Below are 25,276 nucleotides of genomic sequence, written 5' to 3'. Positions count from 1 at the left end.
ACAAGCATGACTTGAAATCAAAGAAACAAGAAAGATGACAATATCGTTTTCTAAAAGAGAAAATTTGGTTTGAAATTTTAAGTACTGTAGAAGATTCAAAATGGAGGCCATGGTGCTTTTTTCAGTGGTTCATTACATTAATCAGTTATAGAAGTCTTCTGATGCAGTTTTTGCCAATTCACAGCATATCCACCAGCAAGCTAGCAGAGGACCTGCTGCATGACTGCATACTGTTAAAAAAAATGTGGCTCCTTTGATACTACCACAGCTTAAAAGTTTCAACCATAACTCCTTAGCTTTCATTCAACACAATTTTTTGGTTTATTTTTCAATATGAATTTTAATTCATCCTTCCATCTGTGAAAGATTCAAGATATCTCTTTCATATTACTGGAAAAAATTGCTAGAATGTATTTCAATAACTCCATCCCCCAGTCTCACAACAAATGTTACAGTATTGAGTTTCTGCTTGAGATGCTGAAATCCAAATAATTTGACAAAAATACAGTATATTTTCATCAGTAGCATAGATTGAAATTTTATAGCCTTTTCAATTATGCACATTAGCACAAACACCCACATGGCTTGCTTAGCACTAAGTAGGTTACTTTCCAATATATGTTTAATTTGCAGGCCTTACAATAATTTTTGTTCAGTTTTAACACACCTACAACATTTTCAATCTCTCCTGGAATGTCATATTCCTCTTCATCGTCAGCTTCATTAGCAGCAACTGTTATCATCTGATTCTGCACAACTGAACCCTGTGCTTGCAGATTGGCAGCCAGAGATCGACAACCACGCTGGTATCTGCACAAGAAACAGACACAGTTAATGTATTTTTCTGATTTAAGTTCCAACTGAAATAGGTGCATACTGTCATAAAGCCTGCTTGTCAAGTTACTACACCTCCCAGTGTAACAGCTCTCCACTTATTTGGTGGTTGTTTTAAAGGAAAGGGAAAAGTATCCCATGCTCCTTCCTCTTGACCCACTTGTCTCTTTTCCAAGGTGAGAAGAGCTAGACTATTTAAATGGTTCCTTTTCATTATCTCTCCCTTTCCTGTTTCAGTATAACCTACTTTCCACTGCTGAAAATAAAGTGAGGCAAAATTCCCATGCCCTAAAAACCTCTCCAAAACTTAAAAAAAAAAAAATTAATAAAATCAACTTATTAAAAGTTGGGTTTTTTTAAAGTTAAAACTAGCTCAGTACTTTCTGCCCAAGCTGTACTCAGATATTTAGCCTGTGGTATAGATACATTCTTACAAAAGATATTTTACATGCTAAACTGACTTTTGCCATTGGGCAAGGTACACGCTCCACCTAAAAAGAATTTTCTATGCCTAAGGACGTTCTCAAAAGTTGGTAGAAGAAATACAATAAAAATAGTCACCAAGGGAGCCTGCAATTTTAAAATATCAGTGCGAGAAATCTAGAAAAGAGTTTGCCCTCTGGCAACAGGTAAAACCAGACACCAAAACCTGACTAATATGCAAAACGAAAGTGGGATTGCAAACCACTTTTCCCCTGTGAACTTTCTATCAAATCAGGGTAGAATTATGTAATGGAAAAAGTTATGTTCACTCTTACAAAATTGTACTAAATCAACTTCAGTAACAAAGGTCACTGTCTTCCCATCTTTACCAAGTTATGCATTATATAGGAACAGGCTTCTGCTTGTGTAATGTACAACTTGAAAAGTCAAAAGATTTGGCGTGTCACAGCACTAGTTGTACTATACCAAAATTGAAAGAAATTACAGGAAACTAAATACAGCAGAAGAAATCTACTTCTTCCAAACAGTGCAAATGAAGAATGTGTTCATTCACAAGTAACATGGGGATTTCTTTCTTTATCTTTTAGGGGAGAGAAGGATAGGAGGACAGAAAACCAGTGGTCAAAGGTATGAATTCAGGTATTTTTAAGGTTTTTGAGTGCTTTTGGATTTTTTTTTTTTTTTTAAAACTGTTCGAGCTTTAAACTAACCTCCATTTTGCTACCTTCGGTTTCACAAATGTCAGTCCAAGTCGTTGAACAAGTTTCATCCCTAGCTTGCGAAGAACCATCTGATTACTTTCTGACAGCTTGCAGTTATCAAGACACTCAAGTACAGTAGCAGCTGTAAAAGAAAATAAACATGCAAGAAAAACTGTTTTTAAAAAAATCTCAGCATGAAAATTTTGTAAAGTTTTGAAAGTTCTTGACAAGATTTAGATTTTTAAAGGTATTACTGAAATGCAAATGCCTTATTACCTACTTTGTAGTAGCTTTGACACTGGTCAAATAGTGCTAATATCCTTCACCTACCAAACAGGAAGGATTGCTTTAAGGAGTACTTTTGACTATGAAAATTATCATGAATCTAGACTCCAGAAGTATTTATGCCTCTAATTCTCACTGGAAGTAACACATGCAAGTACCTTTCGGGGTCTAAGGATTTTCAGTAGTCTAACAGAACCAGGAGTCAGAAAATGTAATTTATTTACTCTGCAGCCAGTTTCTGCATACTAAGAAAGCATTACCTTTCCTCATTTATTATTTTCAGGCAGCACCAACTTAACTCCTCTGGCACAGAAATTTTTATGACAATGAATGTCCATAAACATTTAGACATGAGAAATACTATGTACGTGTAAACAGTCAGCAACAAAACCTTTCATTTGTGCACATCAAAGGTAACAAAGTTATTTGTCCAGCAAAGTAAAAAAAACATAGACGAAAGGAGACTCTTGGATTAATGAGTATAAAGTTCCAGGATTCAAAATTTTCACAAGGAACAACTTCCTGCTACAAATAAAACAGTCCTTTTGCATTTTCAGCCTGAAACAATTAACGATTGTTTCCAAGGCTGATCTTCAGTTAACAGAGACTAACAGCTTGGGCTCTGAAGGACCTATCATTCTTGCCATAAGCACTGCAAACATGGACTCATATTGGCAAAATATTCTGCAACATCTTACTCCAGCCTCATATCGGGGTTTTCAAAATACTAAGAGATCAAAGATAAAACAACTGTTTCAAAGTCTGAGAAACTGAAGGACATGTGACTTGAAAAAAATCTTCACCGTTTTTAAAACGGCTTATGATTTATCCTGATGTACTAAAATATTAATAAAATAATACATGAAGACTAAAAGGTAAAGCCAGTAATGACTATTACTTCGATACCTTCCAGCAACCTGGATTTTTTTTGCAGTTGTAAAAACTAGAGAGACTAATGGTTTAGGAGAACAAAACTGCAGAAACATCAATACTCAAAGATAGAGAAAAAATTAAGAATACATAAACATAAGCCTCTTCCAAGTCCTGCCAACTCTTGAATCACTAAAATATCTATAGACCCATGCAAATGGCCGCAGGACTAGTGCTTACTTTTAAATCAAGTCCTATATTGCAAATATCTTCCTTTGACATTTGTTTATTTTTTTCCTATTTGATCCTCAGATCCTGTATAACCTGTGGTCTCTAAAAAATCTTTTGTATTTTTTGTCTCTCGCATTTTCTTATCCTCACCAGTTTCTGTGTGAATATTTGTTTCTTAGTTGCGAGCATTCCATCTTTTCTGTTGTAAATTTATTCATTGGTATGCCCCTGACTTTTCTCTTATTACCAGAGTCGTAACCACTTAATATTCTTTCTACACGCCACAGGCCAAAACATTTAATTTTACCAGCAGGGTTAATGTCGTGAGCCAAATACCTTCTTTTCGTATCGATTATGACTATTTTGTTATGCAGTTGTATCTTTTAAATTACATAATTTTGTGTATAATATATTTCATCTAGCCTGTTTACTATCCTGCTTATCTGTCAGTCTCATTACTCTTTAAGCTTCCACAGTGCTGCCTGCTGTTGCTATGCGATGACATTCCTCACTATTTGCTGTTTGTTCCTGACCAGCTGTACAGCACATAGTCATTCCATTCTGTTTGTCTTCACTATCTTATCTCCATCTTTACCCATATCTCAGGCATTTTGTAAAGACGCATCTGCATCTCAGAGAGCAACTGGGAGAATGAAACTATTTCCAGCATTAGGTGTATGAAGTTTCGTCTCAGAAGTCAAAATAATTCCATTAAGTAAAATCATAAGCATTCTGAAGCAAGTTTTACATCATTGCTTGATTCCCATGAATAGCACAAACCACATTTCTGGTGCTTTGATAAGGTCCACAAAACTGACAAGGTCTTTTGTAGTGTTTTGTAATTAGCCATTATCTTTCCTTACCTCTCTTTACTGCTATCAATAAAAAACAAACAAGTTATTTTGCAGTCAGTTCTGAACACATTCCAGGATTCACCATGAGATGAATTATAATTCCAACATGCAGCTACACTGTTCAGAAACTTTTATGCTCTCCTTTCGGGTACCTGCCTATCCCTAATTGCATCCTTTTCACTAAATCTCTTTTCACTAAAAACTTTCTCTCATTTCAACAGTATCACTGCATGATTCCAGCTGGTTCCTATATAAAGCAGGTTCCTTAAACTTGGGTTTTCCAAAATCCTGTGCTATGTTAAAACTCCAAGATTTTTCTGCAAAATTTTCAGCAGTAATATTTATAAAACCAGTTTATGTTCTAATGCATTTTTAAAAATATCTTCCACATCTTATAGTTTATATGTTGTCTTCAGCTCCTGTATTATAGCAATGGCCAATGTGATCACCTGCCAAATTCTTTGATGAGCCGTTGCAACATAACATTTCCCAGTGGTGTCTGCTCCTCCCTCACTTTGTCATCTCTTCTTTTTTCCCCTCATTTTGCATGCCTTATAACTTGCCTGTTGATTTCACTCTTTACAGCACCACTTGTTATCAGTTTAATCTTTCTTTCCTTTTTTTATTGGAATGGCTTTAAAAACAGAAAACGGGATATTACAAACTTACCGTACGGTAAACAATCTTCTCTTTTGCCATGTTTAAATAACTGTGCCTACAATTAAAATAGGGAAAACAGACATGAGAATGTAGAGATTCTAAAGCACAATATGTCAAGCATGTAGTTCTAACATACTTTTTAACGTTCTTGTAATAATCTGTAGTGTTTACTAATTTAAATAGCATAAAAGGAAGAGAGTCTCGGGGTGCAGTTTTACTTCTTTGTAAGTCAATGCAAGTCAAGGATACTGTAGCCCAGGCCTCCCCTCCCATCCATACAATCACATAGGCAGCCAACTCAGTGAGCTGAGTTAGCCAGAAAACACTCAAGAGAGAATAAAAGAAAGAACAAAAAAAAAAGGGGGGGGGGGGGCAAAAGGGGGTAAAAAAAAAAAAGGCACTAGTTTTCAGCCAGCTCAGCTCTCTGAACCATCCAGCTCAGTGCTTGGTCACACGAGTGCAACGTCGGTGCAACCACAGCACTTATTATCTCAAACAGCTCATGTTGCTTTGAACCTCTAAAAAGTGAAGCAGAATTTGTAGAACATGAAGAAAGGCAGAAGAACTAAGGGAACTCTATATCCCATTTGGGAATTCCTGACACTGAATGACTCCAAACCAAACAAGCCTTGCTCATGATTTAGACAATCCAGCACACAGTACACATCAACACTTTGGTCATTGCTAAGAAGCCGGACAGGTGGACACATGTCAGCGAGCTTAATTATTAGTAGCAACTACACTCTGACAGACAGGATGCAGTACAGGCTAAACTGCTGAGTATTTACTCTGTTTCTCCAACAGCTTTTGAGAACTTAATTAAACAAAACCAGCTACAGAAATCACTGACTGCAAGCCTGCTACAAATATACCTCCAACAGGCGAACTTTAATTCCTGCGCCAAAGGATTTAAAGAAGCAAAGAGCTTCCAAAATAATTTTATATACAATTAAATGTCCCAGTAAGATTAAGCCCCAGCACTACAGCGAGACAAATGTACTATTATCATCTGACAAAAACACGTTACACATTGAAAGTTTCCTCAATTCATTTAGTATGCATCAAAACTACTGTGTTCAGTCACTTCTTTTTCTTTGCTTTGTCATTTACCAGAAGAAAAGTCTTCCTCAATAAATATGCCTAGGAGTTAAACAAGAACAGACTTACCTTAAAAATATGTACTTTCTCACACATACCAAACACACACATGCCTCCCGTACTGCAGGTGTGGTTAAGAGCAACAAAGGCAATAAAAACACCTTTAGGCTATGTACCCATTCTATTTTGTTTTGCTACCAAATTGCACTTTAGGATCCTAAATTAGCACTTCTGATCAGCTCTACTATAAGCTATATAGGGGAATTTGATAATATATATTGAATTCTTTAAGATTTTTAATGCTTTCACCAGTAACTATGCAATCGTAAAGCATCCTTTAAAAACTACATTTACAAAGCAGTAATGCTACAGAACTACTTCAGGCCCAGAGGAACAGCTAACAGAAATAACTACCAACACAAATGGTATAAATATAGCATAGCTTTTATCAATATACCATACCAGTATCCAGAAAAAATAAATATAAAGCCTCAAGAAAATACAACAGAAAATCTGCAAATCTTTGGTGTAATTAACAAATCTAGAGCACCTCTAAGATTTTCTACCTCTTTGATGAAGCATGCAGAAGCTCATTTTTTCATCACTTTGTTCCTGTGTTCCGCTTTAAAAACCTATTAGATGGTTTCTTCACAAGGTTAGCAAGTTTGTAGCAGATGCTAGGAGATACTGCAGCATTTCTGCAGTGCCTTATCTTCACAATTACTTCTCCTTTTTCTGTAAAAGCCCAGTTAAGAGCAAATACTGTTTTGAAGGCACACACAGGCTGCCCCTAAATTGTTAGGATGATACTGAAGCATATCAGTACAAAACAAAACACAGTATAATTCCTGATGTAGTGGTACAGAAACAGCTTTTTAATATAGCCTTGGGAATGGTCCTGGACAAATGCATTTGGATGTCTGCGCTCACACTTCTCAGCATATTGCCTAGGAACTCCTGCAAAGGTGGAAGAGAATCCTCAAGAAATATCTACACATGTTCAGTCTTACGTAGTTCCTAAATTCTGGCATCTTTCTACAAGTTTCTCCATGAGTTTTCACATCCTTAAGGCCAACTTTGAATTCAGTTCTGACTCCTCAGGAAAAACGTAACTAGAAGGTACCTCTAGAGCAAGATGTGGGAAGAAATTAACCCACACACAAGCAGGAATTGAGAAAACTCTGCAAATACTGTACAATAATTTTTTTTAACGCTTTTCTAAAAAAACAGTCAGAAAACAGCCTCACATACCTATGAATCAATTTAGAACAGTGAACTTGACAGATTCCATTTCACAACCATTTCTATTATTTTCTGAACAAAAAAGTGAAACATACATTGCTTCCCTACAGCAGTTTCACTACATACTTAAATAATAAACCATTTTCACATCTAATATTCAACACAGAACATCTAGTCTCAAACAAAATACTGCAAGGATTTATAATATACTTTCAGATGTTAAAATCATCATAGTACCTGCTGTAAATCAATTGAGTTACGGATTCTGTGATTTTATTTTATCGATACAAGTTTTTAGGGGAAGTAAAAATTAACTAAAGAACACCATAACTACTGTGTTTAAATTAATAAGTAAACTTTAAAAGAATGGGCTTTAATATTTACATATTTTTTGTTCAATAAAATATGTTACCAACTGATTTTGGAATAAACACAGCTGAAAATGACAAATTTCTGAAAGGAAAGAAAATTCTGTTTGCATCCACTAACATACACTGCAGGTCTGATATAACCTGCTACCAGGTCACTGGTGTTTCAGCAAGTGATACATCGGGTATTTCTCTGTACTGGAGAAAAGTTTAACAGCCATTTTAAAAAAACAGTTTTTATAGAGGTAAACAGGTAATAGCCAAACTGTTGAGAGCTACTCTTCAAATATTCAACACAGCAGGAAATCCAGTGTCTGTGTTTTTTTTTCTGATTGTAGAAATGTCAAGAAAAGAAGTTTTCATTACCTATTTAATAGTCAAAGCATTCACAAGCCCAAATCACCCAAACTTTTGAGCTTAGTGGATATGTTTTCCAGAGTAAATAAAAGAGCACTTTAACTGATGCTGGTCTTCAGGGAGAAGAAAAAAAAAAAAAAAATTAAAAGAAATGTATTTTCCTATCTAATGTGCTACAAACAGTCATGCATGTAAGGCAAAGTTACTGTCTCAGAAAAATCCTGCAAACCTGGAGCTTACAGGGGTTATATAAAAAAGAAAAGTACATGATGCATGAACAGAAAATATAAAAGAACCTATAGAAAAAAGGACAAATCAGCATTACAGTATTCAGCTTAAACTTCCTGCCTTGAAGGAAGACAAACATCCAAGGCACACCATTTCAAAAAATCTGATACAAACAAAATAATTAATAAGCTTGGTTTGCCACCTGCATAGACATTTTAGTGTCAGCAACTAACAATACTGAAAGTAAGGAGCCTGTCTATTGGAGTATCCAGGCAATCAAGGTTACGCCATGGTCTCTTCACTTTAATGAGGACATACAGCATACACCAACTTACCCAACCTGTTGAACTGTTGAAAAGTATGTGACTCCCTCTCTTATAAATAATTAAGCCACCTACAAATTAGAGAAAATCAGTGGTGTGCAAGCAATGACGACTGTCAAGTCTGGTTTTGCTTTAGAAATAGCATGGTGCAAGGAAAACAAAGCCTAGTTTCTTAGTAATCACAGAAGAAACACACCACACCTTCCAATTGTCTGCATAACCCACTTTAGGCCCGACCTTCATGAGATATATCAGCCAGGATCATCTCCAGGACATGTTCCCCAAGCTATACAAATCACCATTAAGGATGGCCTGACTGTTTGGTAGCAAGTACATCTTCCTGCCGAGCAGGAGACACAAGTCTGAATCTACCCTCTGGTTGTAACCAACCAACTTAAGGATTGGAAGGATAATTTCAGCCTCTATGGGAAGAGAAGAAAATGATATCTTTCATTACTCTGGAGCACCCCCTAGTAGTCACACAACATCCAGGTCCAGGGAAAGCAATCAGCTGCCTCCAGGCCAGATGTGGGGAGGTAAACAAGGTGAGGGAGGACATGCTGTCAGAACAGTAAGTTCACCTGAAAGTAGAGAATATTTAATGAATTATATGTGCTGCTAATGGTAAAATAGATTAGTTAAAGCCCTCAGTCTTATTATGTCTTCAACACAAGTAGTACTCCTTCTGCATGTCACACACATTTGTCAGGATATTGATCATCAACATGGTACTTGAGCTGACAAACTTCAGCACAGAGCCCAGTTAAATGGGTGGCAAAAGGAGTTCAGTTTTCATCAAGTCTTAGTTATTTAAGAGTTGAAAGCCTGAAAAGTTTAGACTAACACATGGAGAGCTAACAGAATGGTTCCTTTCCATCTTAACAAGACTACTCAAAAACACAGATTTTAAATACTTGGAAATAAAAAAAACAGCAGCTTGAGACAGTACTATATTCTAACAAGAAAGAGTCTTATGATAACAGAACTTCTGAACCTTGAACTAACCACAGTACTTCTGGTGAGAAGGAAAAAACCTCAGAAGTATCAGACAAGGCCGCATTAGAGTACTCTGTGCCATTCAGGAGGAGAGAAGATACAGTATGACCAGAAAGGGGTCAGTGCCCTTGGTATCTGCAGACAGCAGAATTTTTTTTCTTCTCCTTCTATCAGCACTGCTTTTTGTATATCTTTATCACCAAACCACTAAGCAACAGCACCTTTTTAAAAAAATAATGCCAACAGACAATCCTAGCATCGCTAATTCTTTGAGAATGCCAAAAATATAGAGACTTGGGAAACATTCTATTTGGAAATATTCTATTTTTGTGCCTCTGGGTCTGAAAGAATAGACTTAGAGAGTTCTTTCTTCCCTGGAGCAAAATTTACATAAGCATGTAGCTATTGCTAAATAACTTTTGCATTAGAGACAGCTCAGGGAAATGCCCTGTTCTTAAGACTCTCAAGTTTCATCAGATCACTGTGTAGGGCGTTTTATTTTTTTTAATTATTACTCACACTTGTATACTGAATCACTTATAAAACAAATAAGGTTTAATAAGTTTCAATGCCCAAGGCTACCTCAACATGATGACATCTCTGTCACGCAAGAACTGGGAGTGCTACACCCTGCAGCAATAACTAAAAAGCTGTTTGATATAATGGCAGGTTTAAAAGCAAACCTCCAGACCAAGAGAATTTAAAATGCAGATTCTTGAAACAGGTTAGAAGTTTCCTTCAAGTAAACAAATGTTATAAAAAAGTGTAGCAATTTCTTATTAAGCCAACATTTATAATCCTTCAAATATACAAGGTATCCAAGCACAAAAGTTAAGTTAATTCAACATTGCAATGTTAGTTTCAACAAAAGAGGGCAGTTTTAAAAAACAAATCTGACATACTGTAAGCAAAGTTTCCTGCTAGTGCACACCTGTTGTGAAATGATATATTACTGACGACAGGTGTAAAGAAAAAAAAAGAAAAAAGCATTGGTGGAATTAAAATATGTAATGCAGGCTGCGTGTTTCAACAAGAATCATGAAACAGTAGTACATGTTCTACACATAATGCTGAGTTAGATTAAACAGTAGCATACCTAATCACCAAGACTTAAGGCCACGAAGAGGCAGATCAAAGTGCAGCAACGTTGAACTACTCACTGCGTACATAACTTGCAGTTTCAGTTCATTGAAATGCAAGAGTTTCGCATGTCTTTTTAAAACAGTTTTGCCAAGCCAATCTCACTACAAGCTATTTCCTAAATGCAGACCGTAAGCAGCATAATATCATAACCCAACTGAAATTCACCCGTTAGGGGCAGCCCTAAACCGATCCGATGAAGAGAGAGAAAGACTTTTTATCCCCACCTTGGTGGGTGACATTCCCAAAACCTGTTACATGCCCGAAACCTGCTTTGCTGTACTGACTGGAAACTGAAAAATGGTCTTTTTTCTCCTGCTTGTTCAGAGAGAAATGCCCAGGAAACTACAGTTTGACTACTGAAGTAAGAAGTTGCTGGAGGAATCCAAGGGCAACGAATTTTTGAAGCTTGTTGACACAAGTTTTAGTTGTGCCTCATGAGGATGTGTTCTGCTTTACACACTTACCAATAACTTATTATGCTTCTGTACAGACTGTTAGAATCTTGCATGATTAAGAGAAAAGGTTTACTTAAACACTGCTTTTATTTTCCTCTTATATTTTTGGTTTAACAACATACTATTGTTAGAAGTGTGTTAAAAATTCTTAATACTAAACTCTTGAAATAAGTATTTCTGACTCCACTTAAGCATGTCTGCGTGCACACATACCTGCATACATATAATTCTGAAAACCTTTATTCCCTAATGATGTAACTCACGCTTCCATTGCAGTAACTGAAATTAAAAATTGAAGACTGAATGCAAGTAAAGGCTTTAAAAATTCACGCTGCTCATACCTAGCAACTGGAACAAGACTTATGAGCTGTAGGACACAAATAAAACTGGCCTGATAAATACTTTCTCCTACCCCACAGAGCAAGAAAAATTCACAGAAATGCAAGAAGGCAGGCTTCTGCTTCCAGGTGTATTGTATCACATTCTAGTTTCGATTCTACTTGTTAAGTATTCACCTGTTTCGCTTAGTATGCACTAATGAACAGGTGGATAGAGCCAAAGCCAAACTCAAAGGAATTATGACAAAACACTAATGTATTATACATCCTACAGGTCTCATCATGCACCTAGAATGGCAAACAGTCAGTCTCCCTTTCCAGATCTGACAATAAAATGATGAAACATCATTCTGCTTTTTGAAACATACTGCAATGCATACAAATAATGCTTCCTCCTGCTTAAGCAGCAAGTCCTAAGTTATTCTAAATATAGATCATTTCTTGTATCTTCTGATTTGGAAGAGCTGCTGGAGGAAAAAAAAAAAACAACAAAACAAAAAAACCCAACCAAACAAAAAAAAAAAAAACACACCCCACAGAAAAACCCCACACACCACACACTTGTTCCAGAACTTTGCTTTGATGTTTAGTAACATACTGCATACAAGTCCTCATAGCAATTATTTAGAGAGAGCTGCAAATTTATGCAAATTATAGAAACTCATACAAACACCAGCAAATCCTTAAACCTGTGCAAAGACACATGTAATCTGACTTTGTTTGCACTACCTCGACTTTGGTCAACAACAAAACCAAGAAGGAACAACTCCACCCACACAAACTCCACCATTCCACCCAAATATATTCGGACATCAAAATTGGAACTAATACCAAAACTGTTATTGATATTGAAGTATTTCAAAATGCACACCAACAGTTTTAAGGGTATAAAACTACAAGAAAGCTTTTATAAAAAGCTTCTTAGAATGTACAAGGGGAGTGCTATCATATACTAGTGATTCAGGTATTACAGATTTTTTCCCATGCGTAGCATACAACTTTTAAAACCCAAACTAAGAATTCAGCTCTGAGTCATAAATTACTGTTATTTCACAAGGTAAGGAGCATTAAGCAAAAAACTTGGTCAGGTTAGGAAGCAAAACCACAGGAAACTGCATTTTTTCAGACTATTGAAGGACACTAACAACTTTAGTATGTCTTATTAAAACTATTGAGAATAATATTTTAGAACAATGAAAGAATGGATACAACTTTCAAGAACCACTTGCATTTTGGTTACCAGTTCTGCAAAGCCTAAGAGAGACCACTACTATATCAGAAGCTCAACCTCATCATACAGTCCCAATTTTTTCATTTATTTCAAAGGTTTTGTTCAAAGCAAAAAAAAAAACCCCAAAAACAAAACCACAACCCAAACTGACTTATGAAATGACTTCTGATACACAATCAGATATTTAAAAGCATTTCTGAGAGTTATTTATCAGTATCTATACTGGCAACTTCACTTTCATTTGGTGATGACCAGAACACTTAAAGAAAATATAGATACATGGGAAGTTACATCTTCAAAACTGTTGTGAAGGAAATTCTAGCTGTATATTATCTTACCCTTTTTTAATAAACACGAACCTTTCTGTGCACTTGCTATTAAAGATCTACCATAGCAGTATCATACAATCATAAATACAATCATCTCTCTTCTAAAGGAGAAACAGTATTTACCAGAGCCTGGAGCATGCCATTCATAACAACAGTCCCCTCCATGGTCTGGAAGGAAGATTCAGATAACATTGAAAGTGTCCAGTCCAGGAAATCTGCCATCCTTTTTTGCCTGACATCAGGCCGGACAATAAATCTGTCACAGAAAAAAAAAAAAAAAGAAAAACACTGCAGTTACTAACTTTGACAATGAAAAATAATTTTTCCTGCTATCCAAACTGGTTGTGGTTCCTAAAAACAATTCTCCAGTGGCTATCTTTCCTAAATTGCTGAGGGTGGGAACACTCCAAACCATCGTATGTCTTTGGCTTTTCTGTTTCTGTACAAGGCTCTGACCAAGAATTTCACTTTCACTTCAAACCAACCTATAAACTTGGATTCTAAAGATTTCTCATCTTAACTGTAAAGCAAGCTTTCCAAAGGTCCCACATAAAAATTACTTTCATTAGAATTAGTGAAAAGCTGAAACAAATATGAGGATTCTCCACCATTCTCACCAAGAAGAGCTATCCTGCAAATCTGAAAATTGGTGCAAACCAACAATTGGTCCATACTGCACTTTTATCAGCCAGGCCCATGAAGAATAATCATCAGCATTATATTTGTTTTTTCAGATATTTGAAAAGGTCAAACACCTGTTATTTAACCCACTAAATGGGTCAAGAGATGCATTTTTACCCATTTTAGACGGGGCAAAAGAGGTTCATCACGGTTAAACTACTTTCATAAAACTCTACTCAGTCGTCATCAGTGCCAGCCAAGCTACAGTCAGGGCATCTGCTTCAGTTATCTAATTTAGTATTCTTAGCACCTAAAAATTAGGGTCCTGTTCCAGCAGAGATTCAGACTAAATAAAAAGAAAAATTTGTTCTCAATTAAATCAAAGGAAACAAGGTTCATGGGAAAGCTCACAAAGTACAAATCATAGTGCTTAAAGAAGGATGTACACAGAGCCTGTATCTGGTTAATTTATATACCTACAAATTAAATGGTGAACTGCACCCAGAGCTAACTAACGGGGAATATTAAATAGAGAGAACACAGGAAACAGTGAGCAGCCATGTGATCGCTTGAATTGTCTTCAAGGTCAGTATCTATTGTGTTCAGCAACAGAACAGTGAGGATTTGGGGGAGGGGTTAGTTGAGGGGGGTGGTTTGTTTTATAACAGAGCAGCAAGGACAAAGCCTTCTTTTGCACAATAGCACAGGTAAGAGAGCAGATGAACTGGTTCCTAGACCCTTTCTCAGCCCAGAGGAGTTTAAATCTTAATTTCTCAAAGGAGTGCCTTAACCTCCAGACTAGAAGCAAGATAAGGATAAGCCTCATCTCCTCCTACTGCCACCAGGTCACTGAGCAGACAGAAAAGAGAATTCATGAAACAACCTCCAGCTCCTTTGCCCTATGAAAAGTAAATTACTTTGGAAAACAGGAAGTCTTGGATCCTGACATTTTTAAACTTCACTTTAAATTCATGAACTCCTTAAAGCAGAGTCCCCAAGGAGTTTCCTACTCAGCCTGTTACAGAGTTAGACTCCTGTATCTTATCTCTCTGTCTGTCCTAGGACTTCTGTTTTCCTGCCTACCCCTAACAGTCTAACTCCAAGAAGATGAAAGAGTGATCTCAGCTCAGAATAAACATGCCTGTTCATTAAAGAATTGTTTTGGGATGTGAAAGCAGTGAAATCAAGTGCACCAAAGCCTTGGTGGATCCAAAGGTCTTGGATCTGGGTCTTTTAATTCTTCATGAAGTGTTTTAACCATTAGGCTATTTTGAAAATGGTGTTTTCATAATAAACTAAATAATTTTAACTACACTAAATAGTAATTTTGCTCCCGTTACAGCCTTACACACCTTGATGCAGCTGGTACTAGAACCGGCTAAATGTACTCTATCACCTTATTTGTTATGAATATATACTTTTAATAAAAATCAATTCAGCCAATAAAATGGAGGTGAAGACAACATAAGGCAACTGCTAATAACATGCCTGCATAGCACTCTGCATTAGGATATAAGGTACTTATGAAATCCCTCTGAAATCCAAGGTTGGGCACTGCATGAAGACAAAGTTTTGCTGAATGCAATGCTGTAATCAATCCCATTACTATATATGCTTCCACTAGTAATTTAGTTTTACAGATACCCTGGAGTGCAAATGAAGTGCAAATTCAGTTAGTATAATGTGAGGAAAGAATCTTTTAAAATTACTGTCGTAAGGATGGAGAAGGCTTCCAAATACTGGATGTACCTTCAAACATCTATCACAGTTGTTTGATTTGGGTATTTTTCTGGGTTTTTAGGAAGTGAAAAATATACATGGCACATTCAGGCACATATGAATGCTCAAGAATAATCCACTCTAAGTCACACTTTCACCTCAAATCCTCTGCTTCTGTCAACTTCTGACAAGGCAGATTACCAATGCAGATATATAAAAATCCTAGAAAAGCAAATTCCCATTATCACTTCCAAAATGACTGCAAAAACTAATTAGGATAAGAAAACAAACCTACATTCTGTCACATGGAAATAAGTATGTAACAGGCAAGATTATTTGTTAAAGACTATTCAAATGATTCAGGCATTCACTTAAATTTTGCTCTGAAATATTTCAGTGTAAATCAGAAAAGTTCAGGACTAGTCACCAGAGAACTACAATTCTAATCTCAACTCCTTCATGAATATTCCACCTGACACTGTCGGTTCTAGAACAGAGAAGTGGGGTTTTTTGTCATCAGATTCAGAACTGTAGCATTATACTCACTAAATACAAATTTCTAAAGCATTGAGTCATGTGACTGAAGTTCAGAATAAATTTAAAATAAGTACATGGAGAGTTATTTCCCAAAAAGACAGTTAGGATGTGCTCTACTAAATGTTGTATTTAACAACTATTTTGATACAATTAATCCCACAAATTTAGTGCCTCCTAATCCAGAGAAAAACGGTAACACAGATTTTATAGTTCAGACTAGCTATCCACATCCGCTGTCATCATTTCATCTTGTTCACCCTGCAGAGCCTCTGCTCCTACAGCTACGCTGGCAAAACTATGTTGGCAGAGCCCCCTAGTGTAGAGAGAGAGCGAGCGAGCATATGCTGGTGTAAAAATTCTGGGGTTTTGCTTGCTTAAGAGAGGAAAAGAAAAGAAAAGAAAAACCAAATGACAAAATGAGCTGACTAAAGCCCTCTTCCACTAGAATATATTGCAATATGTACTGTGATATATACTGGAAAAAGATATGTGTGTACTAGCACAGTTTATGGTCTTTGTAATTGGTTTGCATATGCATCACAAATGAAACCAATCTCCACTAATGCACTAGACGAGGAAAGAACAGATATAGAAGTTCGTTATTTCAAATTTATAAACAACTCTAGCACCAGTATTACTGAAGTGGTGAAAAAAGCGTCAGAACAACTGCACCTCTGTCACAAATTGTTCAGTGTCTGAACAACAACCATGTTTTACACGGTTTACATGTTCTACAATGGGATTTAGAAAGTTCCATTATCCTACACCTGTTTCATCTGATGAATTATTTGACAGAAGAAAACAGAATCCATTGTTCTGGATGAGAGAATGAAGAAAGTGACAAGGGGGATATCAAGAAACTAAATTCTAGCATTACTATTTATGTTTACATAACTTAAGTACTACTAGGACACATCAAGCCAGTAATACTAAATAGCAGTTCTCTATTTACCATGCACTGCAAAAACCAGCAGCAACACAGAGTAACAGTATCTTTCTGAAACCCTGTAACATAAACTAGTCCCTAGAAGGCAATTTGATCAGTATCCTTTTATCACTGAAGGTCCATATCACTGGTGGTAAATACCTGTTCCTCTAGTAAGCAGAAGAAAACACAGCATTTCAAGTAATAAACACACTAATGGATTTGATTCAAGCAAGTTTAACATCCCACATACAGTTGGCAACTTCCAGTCCTTCCAATGCTGTCATTAGTAGCACGTCAGACTAAAAAAATGGCAGGAGAAATGGGAGCTAGCTTTTTGCCTTTCTGCCAAGAAGCACAAAAAAGACTTACTTTGAAACCAGCACAGCAGCTGCATCTCGAGCCTTATCGCTGACAACCAAGTAACACTAAAGGTAAAAGAAAACTAATAGTAAAAGAATTCATACGTGTAGATTTAGTAACAACTACATAACAACTTTGTACATGAATATACAACTTAATATTTATTATTACAAACGTTATTATGATTACATATATTATGTAATTATTATGATTACAAACTGAGCTTACGATTGTAAAAAATCAAATTTCCCACTTAACAAACTGTATCTCTGACAACAAATTCTCCCTTTCAGTGTCTTTCAAAGCAAATTTACCTTTACTGAAACCTTACCTTACGGTCATATTTGTGCTACTACATGCCTACAAGTGATAAGCCACTTAAAGTGCAGCAAGTGACAAAAGCACAAGCTGTTCAGGTATTTGTGGGGAGAAGGTTGTTGTTTATTTTTATCTTAAAGGGATGACAAGTTAACCACTTCGGCTTACGCCGAGTGAAATTTTATCTTTGTTGAAAATTCCTCATGCAGTCATAGCTTCCAATGTTACTCATCCTGATCAAATGCTCATTTCCCATCTAAATCATCAAGCTTGGCTTTCATAAAATCTAGCTAGTATTTTCAAATGCTAAAAGCTGTTAACATAATCAAAGGCATGCATTCATATCATAGTCATAAAATAAGTTTACTACTTCAGGGAAAATAAGTAACAGTCTCATCTGACACTAAAGCAACAAAGAACACACTGAAGAGCACAAAACTATAGAGAAATTCTTTACAGATTAGATGCAGAAAACATGGGCTTAAATAATATTCTGAAAAGACAGTAATTTATTATATTAATAATATTATATATTGAAAGATTAAGCATAAGAAAAATATCACAGGTTTGAAAGTATTATAGATGTATTATACTTACTTTTGCTATTTTAAGTATGCGATCCATTGTTGGCATACGAGCATGCCCTTCCTCAGAAATAATGTTTCCATCAAAACGGGCCAGATCAAAAGGAATCAAGCATATCATGGAGAGCCATAATAAGAGCATATAACGAGTTTCCCAAGTCTGGAAGAGAATGGTAAAACAAAACATGCACTTCATTTTCTGGAACATATTCCAAAAAAGTGCCTGGAGCACAAACTATCCACTAGCTCCAAGGAACTTTCAGAGTAGGACAAAGATGACAAAACTCCAAACCCAAATGCTGTGTAACACCAAAGGAGACAGAACTACAAGAGATTCTAAACAGGAAAACTGTAACAAAATTAATGGCCCCTCCCCTCTTAATGTGAAATCTAGACCAGTTTATTTCCTTCCCAAAGGAAAACCGCATGTTGCAATTTTCCTGTTTTCTCCTTCCCTCCAGTCACAAATATGAGAGAAATATGTTCTTCTTCCTAATTTCTTACGTATTGTTTTCATGGGTTTACTGAAACAACTTTAGATGTGTTTTGAAGAGACAGACAGACAAGAAGGAACTCTTATAAGCTTTAAATCTGTAAAACTACATCAATAGTAACAGCAAAGTGGTCAGAAGCAACAATATTTATTAAAAAAATTATTTGAATTTAGAGCAGCAGTACAATCACTGTCTTCATATCCATGATTTTTGTTACTTATAATAGATTATGATCTCTCTTAAAATTCACCTATCTTAATAAGCCTTCTGGAATTCTTATTTTTCCTTATTCAAAAATACAAGAATATGAACTATGGTATCTTGGAGTTAGCCTCAATGATCCTTACAGGTCCCTTCCAACTCAACATATTCTATGATCTCAAACCCCACTTAAAAATTCTTTGCTTAAATATTTTTTCGAATCAGAATTCTTGCCCAGAACATTCCCAGCCAAATAAAACTAAATCAGGACACATAATGAAGCGGTGTCACCTGGTTTTCAAATTGCAAAGAGGCAAAAAAAAAAATGTGAAATTCGGTGTTATTTTTCCACACCCAGGAATTATTATCAAAAGGCAAAAATCCAAGCAATTCATGCCTCATGCCATAATTGTGCGATTTTCTCCAACCTTCATCTCCCTCCTTTCAAAAGAGGAGTTAAAAAAACAACCAACCAACAAATAAAACCCCTCACAGATCTGAAGATAGAATAAACCATTTTATGAAACTAAACTAGGAAAATTAACTATTGTCTTCATTTCCTCATCAAAATAGAAGTTCTCATACAAACTTTGACAAAATCCAAAGGTATAAAAAACAGCCTGTTTACCTTAAGAAATAGGAATAAGTACATAAAAACCAAATACTCCGTTTCCTGTGATTTTACTTTTATGACTTCAAGCTAAATTAACATAACCATTAATGATATGCATTGCAGGAATAGGACTTTTCAGTTACTCCTTTTAGAAGTTCAATAACCCTCACTGCGTTTCTTATTACTGTTTCAATTAATTTGTTCCCTTATACAAGTGGTTAAAGATTTTACTCGCACTTCTATCACCATTGCTTCTAAATCCTTAGAACACATCCCATGAAAGAACAACACAAGACCTCTCCTTCAATAAGACATTTCTCTTCTGACAAGATGACTTTCATACTAAATCCAGATATTCAGTTAACACCAGATAGGGTGTATCACTACTTTATACACTTTTTTCCATTTTTTTTTCCTTACATTGTTCATCAGCTTTTTCTGTTGGAGACGTAAGAGTGAAACAAAAAGTACAGCAAGTTCTCACCTCAGAGTCTTTTGGATTCTGGTCTACAAGCATATCCAAAACAGGCCGTAGATCACCTACTTCATGAGGAAACAGTGGGAGGAAAAGTTTGTACCCTCTCACCTAAAACAGAAAGTTTCAAAATTTAGTAAGCCATCTGGCATTGTCAAGTACTGAGGAAAAAGAAAAGAAGCTTCTTGCATATGATCCTTATGCAGTAAGAACAGCAAGGATATGAATTAAGGTCTTAAATACCTTGAGATTTTTGCGTTTTCACAAGCTTAGTAAGAATTAATGGAATAATAATTCTTTAACTTTAAAACAAGGGACCTCTGTGGACCATCTAATCCAACTCTCCTGCTAAAGCACATTCACCTGCAGCAGGCTGCCTGGGACCACGTCCAGTAGGGTATTCAGGAGCTCCAGGGATGGAGACGCCACGACCTGTCTGAGCAATCTAGTCCAGTGTTCAACCCTCACAGTCAAAAAAATGTTTTCTTACCCTCAGATGGAAATTCCACAATCCATCTAATTCTTCATCATACTTTACTCTTCTTTTTAACATTCCAACTCTTGTTTTACCACTCAGGATCTCAATGTCTGCAATTTTTTTGCATTCAGAACTTGATTTTTACTACTCTGGATCATTAAATAACATAAGCTATCATGAAAATGATAAAAAAGGAGAACTAATCTTTCACAGTACAGTTTAAAACATTTCATTGCATCAATTAGACAATTATTTATTTATTTTACTATTTTTGAAAATGTGAATTTTTTTAAACTTCAACAACAAAGAAAATATTAGAAACTTACATGTTTCAGTTACAGAATGTTTAATTTGCATTTTTTTACCTTCGTAATGATGTAAAGAAATTTAAAAGCCAGGTGAACTAATGGGGGAGGAGATCCATTGTCCCGTACTATATCCAACAATGAATTCATCATCCACTCTAATGAAAGGAGAGGAAAAAAAAAAAGTGAGACTACATGCAGTTAGCTTACAGTTTCTCATGCTTTTAATAATAAAAAGGGAGATAGTAGTCATATAATATAAGTAATATCAACCACAGCAATCTTGTAATGCAAATATGGACCTTCTAGTTTAACAGATTTTCAAGTATATACACAAAAAACTATTTAAAGATGACATTCCTACCTAAGTGGCGATCCAACAAGTGAGGTTGCTCCTGGTATTTGTCCATTATACCTGAAAAGGAAAAGATACCTGTAATAAGCTATTCAAATTAAAAGCCCTTACAAGCATTAATTGTGAGATACATCCCTGATTCTAGACTGCTTTAGCTTAAGATTCCAGTATCCTTGAGCTAAGTGCTGCTACCACCTGTAAGTGATGTCAAAAAGGAAGAAAACTACACAGAAGTGACTATAAGAATACAGGCTGTCCACTTCTGTAGCGCAATCATTTACCTGCACTGAATCATGAACTCCCTTCCAGGAGTCTCTCAAACTACTGTGGACAAACCCCACAGATGGATGAAACAAGCAATCATTGAGATTGTTGCTGTCCTTCACTGCAGAGCTCTTTGTGGTTCTCCTTTCCTAAGCACAACTTACCAGCACACCACTTCTGATGGAACTCTGCAAACAGAGGACACGAAGCCACTACAGTCTGCAGCTGCAGGTGTACCAGCTTTACGCTGCACTCCTACTCGCACAACAACCAGGATGCTGCTTTACACCTTTCTGCCTTCTTGTTCACATCTTCTTCATTAACAAATGGAATCCCCCTTACTTTTTACATACTGTTCTGTTTGTCAGCATGTCAAATTACTGATTGTCTTTAAAATACACACACAAAGAGATATCTCAACATCAAGAATTGTAATAGCATGACACTTTTCCAACCCTGAGGCTAATTACAGCCATGGGGAAATTCTCCCTGGACACACTGGGTTTCACCACAAGGCTATCTTCCTTGCCATGCCTGGAACATACTTAAAGACATAGTTCCACCACTGAGGATCTCTACTGAAACATGGTATAGGCATTGCAAAATTCTCATCTCTTTCTTTTGAGCTACCCTACTATAGCAGAAAAAAACCCAACATAGTACTACTTTGCAAGCGAAGGTGCTCGTCACAATTCTCAGAGCTAGGTTTTTTTATTTTGAGATAGAACACAGAAAACTATGTTCTTTACTAAAGAACAAAGAATCCTTGACAAATTTTAACCTGGACAAATACAAACTGTAGCTATTACTACCTGCGCTCCTCCAAAATTTCACACTACTTAATCTTGCTGCCTAATACGTTACCTTCCTTTCAGGAACTGACTTGAGGAAAGACAAATTGAAATTAAATATTGAAAAAAAACTAAGAACAACTTGCCACAGTTTTTAGAAACAAAAGCATTTCAATTTAAACCTAGAGTCAATAAAAAGCAGCTACAGAAATTAACGTTGGATTTCAGAAGAGATGATCAAGTGATCCAGTATTGCGCTGGGGACTGCCTGGGTCCTTCCAGCTCTTGAGCCCTCAGCACAGGAGAGACATAGACCTATTAGAGTGGGTCCAGAGGAGGCCACAAAAATGCTCAGCGGGATGGAACAGCTCTGCTGGGAGGACAGGCTAGGAGAGCTGGCGGTGTTCAGCCTGGAGAAGAGAAGGCTCTGGGAAGACCTTATTGCAGCCTGCCAGGACTTAAAGGGGGCTGATAAAAGAAAGATGGGGACAGACTGTTTAGCAGGGCCTGTAGCGATAGGACAATGGGTAAAGGTTTTAAACTAAAAGAGGGTAGATTTAAACTAGATATAAGGAAGAAACTTTTCACCATGAGGGTGGTGAAGCACTGGCCCAGGTTGCCCAGAGCGGTGGTAGATGCCTCATCCCCAGAAACTTTCCAGGTCAGGTTAGACAGGGCTCTGAGCAACCTGCTCTTGTTGAAGGTGTCCCTTCTCATGGCAGGGGGTTGGACTAGATGGCCTTTAAAGGTCCCTTCCAACCCAAACTATTCTATGATTCCATTTTAGGTATTCGGTCAGAAAATAGCTTTTTAATCAGAAAACTAAAATACTTTCTTAACCTCTCTTTCTCCTGCATTTGCTTGTTTTTCAGTTTTGCACTCCATCCCTTTTCTCTGCTTGTCACATCAACTCTTAGATTTAAGACATAACTCAACTTCAACAGTGCTGTAGTTGACCAGTGGATGACACTGCACAACCACTTCCAAGATACTAGCCAGTCAGACAGCATCCTTGCACTAACTTGTGCAATTCCATTGGGATACCATAGTGCTGTCTCCTATCAAGAGGGAAGCCTGAGCTCCTAATCATCACTAACCTCCCATTGTAAATAATGATTCCTTAAGCCATGTACAAATAACAGAACTAGTGAATACAAGAAATTCCATCAACACCCAAAGCAATAGCTCTCAAGCAGAAGTGGAATTTAACAGCAAATTCCTCATCTTGCCAAATTGTTTTCCCAGATCACAGTCTGACACTCTAAAATAAAACCCAAAATCTAAATGCTGAAGAGAACGAACTGAAAAAAAGTTCTTCTAATGCTATTATTTCCAAAAAAATCTTCCTAAATTTTCCTCCAAAATTATAGTCGCAGATTAAGCTATCTTCCAAACTTCTGCTTCTAACAGTTGACCAAAAAATGAGCATCACATGTTTTTGTGAATGCTTCGAGATCGGCATTAAAATCCTCTGTAAGTGCCGATTACTGCGTTATCTGCATACAGAGTAAAGGTATTCCCTAAGCTTCAACGTTGTATCCCACACATTTAGCCTATTACCATATTTGGGACATTTTGCCCAAGAAAGATTAAAAGATACCTTATGACACTAAATATTATAACCAAATATTAAACAAGATGTACAGTGCCTATCAGTTTTAAGTATATTAACACTGTATTTACTGGGAAATTATATGCTCTTCTGATACTTATCATACAGCAATATTCCCCCCACCTTCAAAGGACCTGGTCCCAAGAATTGCAAGTCACAGGTTTCAATGGGCAGCAAAGCAATTTTTCTCATAAGAACTTACGTGATAGAGTGGAGATGCATGCAGGAATTTCATAAATACAATTTAAATACACAGAGACACTATGAAAGACAAGCATAGCAAGATGATCAGTTGGAGAAGACAATGGCCTTTCAGCCACTGAGATTTTTTCAGTAATTGCTTTTCTATCCCATCAAATTCTGCCATTTCACCTGTGATACTAATCACCACAAATATGAGTGCTCTTGCTACTTCTTTCTGAACATGTTCCGCATTAACCTCCTCAGATGGAACAGTCAGTAGAGTCAAATTGAGCATAATTCTGCTGAGTAACTTCTGCAGGGTCAGATTTCCAAATTTTGGGCTTTCTGGTTTATTGTTTGCCTACCTAGTTTCTTTTTGTCAAAGACACTGGATCAATATTTTTACTGTAAGTATTTGCAATTTCACCATTTCTGCAAAAGTACTAGCAAAATGTTAGTCCACTTCATTCATAAATACACGAAACTTCGAATTAACTTTTTCAAACCATCTGGTCAGAATATTGGCTCCAATACACAGATGTGCATTATAACAGGCTAGTTACCTAGGACACTGCTACATGCACATAATTATACCACTTCTATATTCAGCTGAGGTCTAGAAGCAGAATAGCTTTCATTATATGGCACAAAAGCTCAGCTACTAAGTCAGATCCAAGCTGCCTCCACTCAGAAAGAATTACATGATCTGTATAGAGTCAGCTGCCCTTCATATTTCCTATGAAACAGAAAAGCAAAAACATTAAATTACCACTTTAAAGCTCAAAATGTATGCATTTTTAACAAGTAATTAGGTCGAAAAATGGCTTTATTTGACAAACTTTAGCAAAATTATTGCCTGCATTTGACTAGGAAACTGGAGGCTACACCTGGGTCAGAATTCAGATTTCTTAAACCCAAGATGTGGGTTTTTATTTACAGTAGTTAAGTACCACATAATAATGGAACACACATCTGGAAAATGAAGTGAAAAAAATAAACCTGAACTACCTGTTGATAAAGCTTCAGTATTATCACTAATCCAAAATTAACGTTTTAGTCCTTTTTTGGTAAAAAATTCCTTTAAGCAATGTAAGAATATGGTCCATTAGGATGGTGTGCTTACCTATGAATTTTTCCACGGTCATTTCTCGAGTCACCAGATCCCCAAAGATTTCCTTCAGGTTACCGATGAGCCCCCGGACTTCCTGGCTCTCTGTGAAACTCTCCAGGATATTTCTTGTGGTGACGATACCTGGCTCCTGATTCCTGCCATCCTCCGGCTCCGACCCCGCTCCATCCATCTCGCCCAAAGCCATGCCCGAGGCCGGCCGTCACCGCTTTCCTGCAAGAGCCGGTCAGTCAGGCTACCCCCCGCGCTGGGCGCGAGCAGGGTCAGGCGACGCAGAGGCGACCCCTCCCCGCAGCCGCTCCTCCCTCAGGCGACACCGCCG

The 25,276-nt window shown here is 36.7% G+C and overlaps 1 protein-coding gene across 1 annotated transcript in view; it reads right to left on the bottom strand.

Moving 5' to 3' along the window:
- TBCD (tubulin folding cofactor D) overlaps positions 1-25,141 on the bottom strand; it is a gene marked incomplete at its 3' end in the record, with an annotated part of 106,669 nt that extends 81,528 nt beyond the window's left edge. Inside the window, exons 1-10 of the mRNA XM_010288713.1 lie at positions 24,949-25,141; positions 20,985-21,035; positions 20,681-20,778; positions 19,847-19,948; positions 18,068-18,214; positions 17,162-17,217; positions 13,111-13,243; positions 4,889-4,934; positions 1,989-2,121; positions 668-810 (exon numbers count right to left, since the gene is read on the bottom strand). Of these exons, the coding sequence (XP_010287015.1) occupies positions 668-810; positions 1,989-2,121; positions 4,889-4,934; positions 13,111-13,243; positions 17,162-17,217; positions 18,068-18,214; positions 19,847-19,948; positions 20,681-20,778; positions 20,985-21,035; positions 24,949-25,141 (1,102 nt within the window). The remainder of the gene's footprint in view (positions 1-667; positions 811-1,988; positions 2,122-4,888; positions 4,935-13,110; positions 13,244-17,161; positions 17,218-18,067; positions 18,215-19,846; positions 19,949-20,680; positions 20,779-20,984; positions 21,036-24,948) is intronic.
- Positions 25,142-25,276: the final 135 nt, after the last annotated feature.

Source organism: Phaethon lepturus, unplaced genomic scaffold, assembly GCF_000687285.1.
Source record: "Phaethon lepturus isolate BGI_N335 unplaced genomic scaffold, ASM68728v1 scaffold22060, whole genome shotgun sequence".
Classification (NCBI taxonomy): domain Eukaryota; kingdom Metazoa; phylum Chordata; class Aves; order Phaethontiformes; family Phaethontidae; genus Phaethon; species Phaethon lepturus.
Note: the sequence above shows the minus strand (reverse complement) of the source record. Positions and strands in the feature narration are given on the sequence as shown.